The sequence below is a fragment of the Taurulus bubalis genome, assembly GCF_910589615.1.
Source record: "Taurulus bubalis genome assembly, chromosome: 6".
Lineage (NCBI taxonomy): Eukaryota > Metazoa > Chordata > Actinopteri > Perciformes > Cottidae > Taurulus > Taurulus bubalis.
Window position 1 is genome coordinate 13,623,836 of NC_136594.1, and position 6,842 is coordinate 13,630,677.

Sequence of the window (6,842 nt, forward strand, 5' to 3'; positions counted from 1 at the left end):
CCTGTGTGGATTTGAGTCAGACAACCCCATGATAGCCATTTCAGTGGTAAATAATTCACAGAAACACATGGAAAGGCTGCAAAATGGTAGTGACCTTATTTCTCCCTGTTAGTGAAAAAGAAAAAGACAGATTTACCAATCAGCACAAATTCTCCACATACAGCCTATTGTCAGTGTGCTGTCTCGTTCTCTCAGGGGATACTGAGAAAATACAGATGAATGGTATGCCGTGCAAAACAAGAATGTAGAAAATAAATGAGAAGTATGTCGGTGTCTTCTCTCAGAAACTACATGTATTTTTATCACATCAATGCAGAAAGCATTTTGATCAACACTTTGATCAAAGAGTATTGAGCAAAGTAATTGTTTGGGGGAAAAGGGATCAAATTGCAGGTTAAAGTGGATTTAATACAAAAGACGTGCAAAAAATGTATTCTGAGCATTTTCATATAGATATCAATATCTCAAATGTAATAAGTGATCACATTCAATACAACATTTGCCACTTTAAGGTATGATTGGCTTGGATTTGTTACTTAGTTAAGTTATGTGAAATGGTTCTCTGCTGTCAGTGACGATTTGAACGAATTTCTCCTCTAATATTAAGTAATGATAGAACATCATTAGAATATTCATTGGTTGGGTTATCTTGTGTATACTGCTCCTGTATGAAGAAGACATTCCCACAGAAACAGGTGCACAGCTTCATATCCAAGAATTTAATAATGAAGTGAAACATCTGACCCCTAGTGGACAGTTCACAACACTGCATGTACAGGGAGATCAGACAAACCGCCACTTGCTACATTATGTTTGAGGTCAGGGAAAGCGTGACTATGTTACATTTACGTTTATTAAACAGAAACAAGTGAGTGACAATGACGGAATAATGGTAAATGCTGCAATGCCAGCAAAACAGGAGAGGTCATAAAGTCTGCACACTCATTTAGTGATGTCTGTTACCATGGATGGATTCCTGAACGGGCTACAAAATGTTATTCAGTCACGGACCAACCAGGAAGAGAATCAAAATTACCACACATGAAACGTAGTACGACAGAGGGGGCTGCAGTACCCCCTACTGGCATAAGGCTGCAACTGCAAGGCAACAAAGTTTACTAAATAAATCTAATTCTAAAATAAAGGTTTTTCTCTCATTCTGTCAGTTTAATCGTGAATCTATAATATTCTCTAAACTGTGTACTATTAGGTGTCACCTTTAATTACCAAAGTGACAAATAGCTAAATGTAGTCAAAGGAAGAGTGAGAGAATCCTAGAGATACATGGTGAGATGTTGTTGGCCATTCAAATTGACAAAAAAAAAACATGAATGTTGCGCAGCATTTAATATGATGCGGTTATATAGAATTTCTCATAGCATCCACAACTCTAACCAACTTCCATTGATACAAAAGACTACTAAGAGACCAAAACAACTACAAAGATGCACAAACCAGCTGCAAATAAACAAAAACAGACCAGAAAGAGACTTACAACAAGACACACATAATGACTACAAAAAGACATAAAGCCACTACGGAGACTAAAAACTACTAAGAGACAAAAAAAATATCACAAAGAGACACACAACCACAGAGGGACACACGACACCCACAAAGAGACACAAAATGGCTGAAAATGATTTTAATGAAACATGTTTTGACAGAAAGTCTTACAAGAAATGGGTGAAGCAAAGTATAAATCATGGAATGGAAACATAAAAGACCCTAACCTCTTTTTGGAAAAACAAGTATTACAAAAGTGACAGTAGAGATCAGAATTTATACAGATCCAATTATAATAAACATTTCTAAAGCCAATTATTTATTTAAGAGTGTCAAAGAAAGATCTTAATGAAAACAAAACATAGTAGAACATTATGTTTACTTTCAATCCAATGGCCAGAGAAGCAATGGTTTCAATTTAGAAGAAGTGCATTTCCTTTCTGGGGCTCACAGTGTCACCTAATGTGTAAATTTGGTATTTCAGAAGGCAGGTTAGCAGACAGTCAGTAAAGTTGTTGTCAGTGGGGTTTTAATCAATGGAGTGAGGTAATACTAAGAAAGCAGAGTTAATAATTTGGTTCTTCCCAACACATAAACATTCTTCTTATACATTTTAAAACATTTAATTGATTTTGCCATCTTTAAAAAAAAATCCCAACTCACAACAATTTGACAAGAGAAATATACTTCGTAAAAAAAAAAAACATTTTCCCAGTTCATTTCAGTAGACTTCAAGTGGGTGTAACATCAGCTGGGTGTCAGAAACAGGAAAACAGCATTTCTTCTAAATTATCATTTGACTCTGATCTTTTGGCATCCAGTCTGTCTACTTATTGACAACCGCTGTGTTTACATCTTCCTTGCGGGATACCACTTTTCCATCAACAATCTCCTCAATCACCACCTTCGTCCTCTGGGTTATGACTGGAGCCGCTGCAGACCAAATCAAAACAAAGTTAAATCTGTAGCATTTTTTATTTTTATTTTTACAAGCAAAGACCTAAAAAATGAAGTGTTGATGTAAACTTACGTTTCACTGGTACAGATCTACAGAAGACAGAAAATAAGTTACAATTAATACAATGTGATAACATGATTGTTAAAAGAATAGTTGGAAAAACTGGGATTTTATCTTATTCCCTTTCCAATTTTAAGTTAGATGAGAAGACCGACACCGCCTCACATCCAAATGCTAAATTTGAAGTAATGTCTGCCACTAAAGGGGTCTCTCAATCAAAACATCGCAAAAAGCAGACTTTGACCTCGTGGAGCAGGGTGGGATCATGGGAGTTGTTTTCCTCAGTTTTTAGGAAAATCTATCTAACGTGTCTCTAACAGAAATCAAAGTATTGTATTTAGGTCACCTTTATTGATGTTATGACATTTTACTCTAGTGAAATAGCTAGTGAGGTTAGCTAACACAACATCAACATGCTAACTTCTGTGCTCACTCTCAGAGGTAAGATCTGGTGTTTCCCCGGAAGTCAGAGCAACTAGAGAGGCTAAAGGAAACATGTCGCCGTTGGCGGGAAACACATCGTTACCTTGAATAAAATAACATAATTTCTCCAGGTTTGAACATTGTTGGAAACATTTGGGATAATGTCAGTACACAACTCAACCAAATATATAATATAAGTCTATAGTTTTGAAACATATTAATACGGAAATGTTATACACCTAAAACATAAATAGTGAGCTTTAAATGTGTGTTGTCACCTTTGTATAGAGCCAGGCTAGCCATTCGCAATGCTAAACTAAGTGATCCATAGATACATTTAATTACTTGTTCCCACATGACTGTCTGATTCAAGTGAAACAATGAAATCATACGTCAAGTTGATGGACTTTTTGTGAAAAACATCTTAATAAAGAATTTTCTTACTCCTCTCCATCCAGCAGTCTTCTGTACTCGGCGATCTCCATCTCCAGCCTGGTCTTGATATCAAGCAGCATCTGGTAATCACTGGACTGCCTCTCGATGTCCAACCTCATATTGTTTAGCTCCTCCTCCAGGTTGTTGACCATGTTCTGGAGCTGGCTCAGCTGCAGCCTGTAGCTGGACTCTGTTTCTTCCAGCTGCCCCGCCAAGGCAGATTTCTACACAGGAGAAAAAACACAGGAGGAGGAAAGAGAGTTTATTGAGCCCTAATTACTTGTTTTTTGTCCACTCTAAAGACTTGAGCCACGCAACAGGTTAGAAAGATATATGTTCTGTTGTGGTGAAAAATTATGCACCTTGTCATTTGTACTGACCTGTCTGGTCCTCTGTCCTTATCTGTCTGATTAACTGTAACTAAACTACTTAACTATAGTTTTACAATACTGTATTACACAAACTATATGTGAACAAAGGTAAAGGCCATGTCTGTGGGTGGGTTTGTCGGTGGGTGTTTTTGATTAATTATTATTATTTTTTGCTATTATTATTTGCATTTCTTCTTATTCTTTATTTATTTACGTACTTACTTTTGTTTGTTTGCTTTACTTTCCTGTTCTTTTCTTCCTTACTATTGTAAACTGATTAACACATACACAAAACAATGAAAGTACTTGTTCTCTGTATGTCATATTGTGCATTCTCATCAATAAAGTAGATTATACATAATCTACTTTATTATTATAATTTTTCACCTCATAATTATTATGTGGTGAAAAATGAAAAATGATGTGCATGTGAGATCTGAATTACCAGGCTGAGCTGGGACTGCAGCTCAATCTGTAGGGCCTGCAGGGTCCTCTTGAGCTCGGTGATCTCAGTTCGGGAACTCTGGAGGGTCTCTGTGCTGGAGGCCACCTGCTTGTTCAGGTCGTCAAACTGGAAGATGTGAAATTGGAGATGAAAATTGTCAAAACGCTATTCATGCCACACACATTATATATATATATATATATATATATATATATATATATATATATATATATATATATATATTCATACACAAGATGCGATGATATGAACATAACGTATCGTCTCGTTCCCCTCACCTTGACCTTGTACCACGCCTCCATTTCTTTTCGGTTCTTTTCAGTGATGCCCTCATACTGAGCTCTGATCTGTTCCATGGTGCTGGCCATGTCGTTCTGAGGCTTGGCGTCCACCTCCACGCTGACAGAGCTGGCATTAACTTGGCCACGCATGGCTTCCATCTCCTACAGGCGGCACAACAGAGTCAAAGGTCAAAGATGAAACCCACACAAAGCGGTGGCTAATGTTAGCAAGCGTTAACAAACTGCAAATGGATAAATATTTTGTAATTGACATTCCTAAGTCTGTTCACTGACTTTCTTACTCATTTTTACTTATTATTATTTTTACACTGCTCTTTCACTACATTTTAGAATGAACCGTTCTGTACTTGTGTCTCATTGTTTTTAGCAGCACCTTGGGGCCGGACTTAGGTACAGTACACAACCTCAAGGCACAGCAGTCAATACAAACAAGCTTTTATATTACTGGTTATTTGTACAAGGAAAAGATAAGACTGGGAGGCATTTGTCAAACTATTTTGATAATCCATTTTCCGCTGGAACTGTAGATGTAAGACTTTACAAAAATCTTAAGGAAAACACCTATTTCCTTCTGATATATAAACTATCTAGACTCTGAACAAGATTCATGTTTCGTTATCTATTGCAGATGATTAGTCACCTGAGCTCACTGAGATGGTGTGATGCTCTTCCTAACAGTACTAGACTCACCTCTTGATGGTTCTTCTTCAGGTAGACCAGGTCCTCCCTCAGGCCCTCCACCTGCATCTCCAGCTCAGACCGGGCCATGGTCAGGTCATCTAGAACCTTGCGCAGCCCGGCGATGTCCGCCTCCACCGACATGCGCATTGCCATCTCATTTTCAAACCTGTCAAGAAAAAGGCACAGAGGTTCATGCTGATGCACCCGCACAACAAGTGTTACCAACAACAACAACAAAAGACACGGTGCAACTCCACTAAAACCAGTTACACCAGTTGTTACACCCCTGTGACAAAAAATCCACAACGCCGTGAACTACTGAACAAACACATTGTCATGGTATGACATTGAAAGCTGCAGGCTATTACAGCTGTGTCATCCCAAATGCCTGCCATTATATACACTAATTAAGTACATAACTTCTTTTCACTCACTTGATTCTAAAATCCTCTGCTGCAAGTCTGGCATTGTCAATCTGCAGCATCAGCCTGGCATTGTCCTGTGTGGCAACACAGATCTAAAAAACAAAAGGAAGAGAAGCATTGGCAGTCGTTTCTTAACCACATGTAAAACAACCAAGAGGGTGTGTTAGTGATTCATTATCCACAATGTGGCTGGCAGGGTTGTTTTTCTTTTTTTCTTTTTAAATCTGATTTGGATTCCACTGGCATGGCTTTAAATCTGGATGGCATCTTCGAATTATCTCATTTATTCATCACATGTTAAACATTACTATTTCTTGTGGTAGTAGTGAGGAAAAAAACTGTACGTTTCTTACTTGCTTTTTTTTTTAAATGTTAACTCACACATACAGGAGTAGATCATACACTGTATGGTGTGGTTCCTGATATTCTATGATAATTGATATTTATACTGCTGACTTGGCTTAAAATTCATTTAGCATACAGTAAGGCAATGAGGACTCTTTGTTGTGGGAAAATATGTCATAAGAAATAATTAAAAGAGTAAGTTTTAACATTACACACATTAATGTGAAATTAATCATCTTTATTTCGTGGTTGTTTTTAGGTTTTAAGATGTTTTGAAATGTAAAATGAGTTTCACCAGGAGAATCGATAAAGAACCATTCATTCATTAGTTTAAGTACGTTTGGAAGTTTGGAAACGGGGAAAATCACTTATAATTATTTTGAGGTTTTTATTTAACTATTTTACAGCAGTAGGGAAACGCTTGCATGGGAAGGTTTACCTTTCTGCGCAGGTCTTCGACGATTGCCTCATACTTGCTGTAGTCCTTGATGGTGGGAGTCTGCTTGTCGTACCACTCGCGGATTTGAAGCTCCAGCTTCGTATTGGCCGTCTCCAGGGTGCGCACCTTTTCCAGGTAGGAGGCCAGGCGGTCATTGAGGTTCTGCATGGTCAACTTCTTGCTCTCTGAAACGCCGACATTGTTCACGCCGCCTCCGAGACCCGCTGCCAAATCGAAGCCAGAGCCAAGGCCGTTGGAAGCGTACGACACCCGGATGCTGCGGCCAACGGCCCCGCCGTGGACGCTCGTACCCCGCCTGCCTGTCATCCTCGGCAAAGAGGACGTGGAGAAGCCGGAATAGCCGGAAGAGCCAAAGTTGTACACGCTCATGGTGACTTCTGTTCTGACTCAGGTGGAGCGTTCAGTTTAATCTG

At 38.6% G+C, this 6,842-nt stretch overlaps 1 protein-coding gene across 1 annotated transcript; it reads right to left on the reverse strand.

Moving 5' to 3' along the window:
* Nucleotides 1–1,630: 1,630 nt before the first annotated feature.
* On the reverse strand, nt 1,631–6,842 carry krt97 (keratin 97). The gene is made up of 8 exons (XM_079219661.1): nt 6,409–6,842; nt 5,634–5,716; nt 5,209–5,365; nt 4,495–4,659; nt 4,199–4,324; nt 3,392–3,606; nt 2,537–2,553; nt 1,631–2,439 (listed from the first exon to the last, which is right to left on the reverse strand). Exons 1-8 carry the CDS (start codon nt 6,796–6,798, stop codon nt 2,333–2,335), a joined length of 1,260 nt encoding a protein of 419 aa, XP_079075787.1. The 5' UTR covers nt 6,799–6,842; the 3' UTR covers nt 1,631–2,332.

Bases quoted from the DNA above. Each gene is read 5' to 3' on its own strand.
- krt97 (XM_079219661.1), bottom strand. From the start codon at position 6,798: ATGAGCGTGTACAACTTTGGCTCTTCCGGCTATTCCGGCTTCTCCACG. The intron at 5,366-5,633 runs GTGAGTGAAAAG...TTTTCTTGACAG, and splicing joins GCAGAGGATTTTAGAATCAA to GTTTGAAAATGAGATGGCAA. The intron at 3,607-4,198 runs GTAATTCAGATC...TCTCCTGTGTAG, and splicing joins TGCAGTCCCAGCTCAGCCTG to AAATCTGCCTTGGCGGGGCA.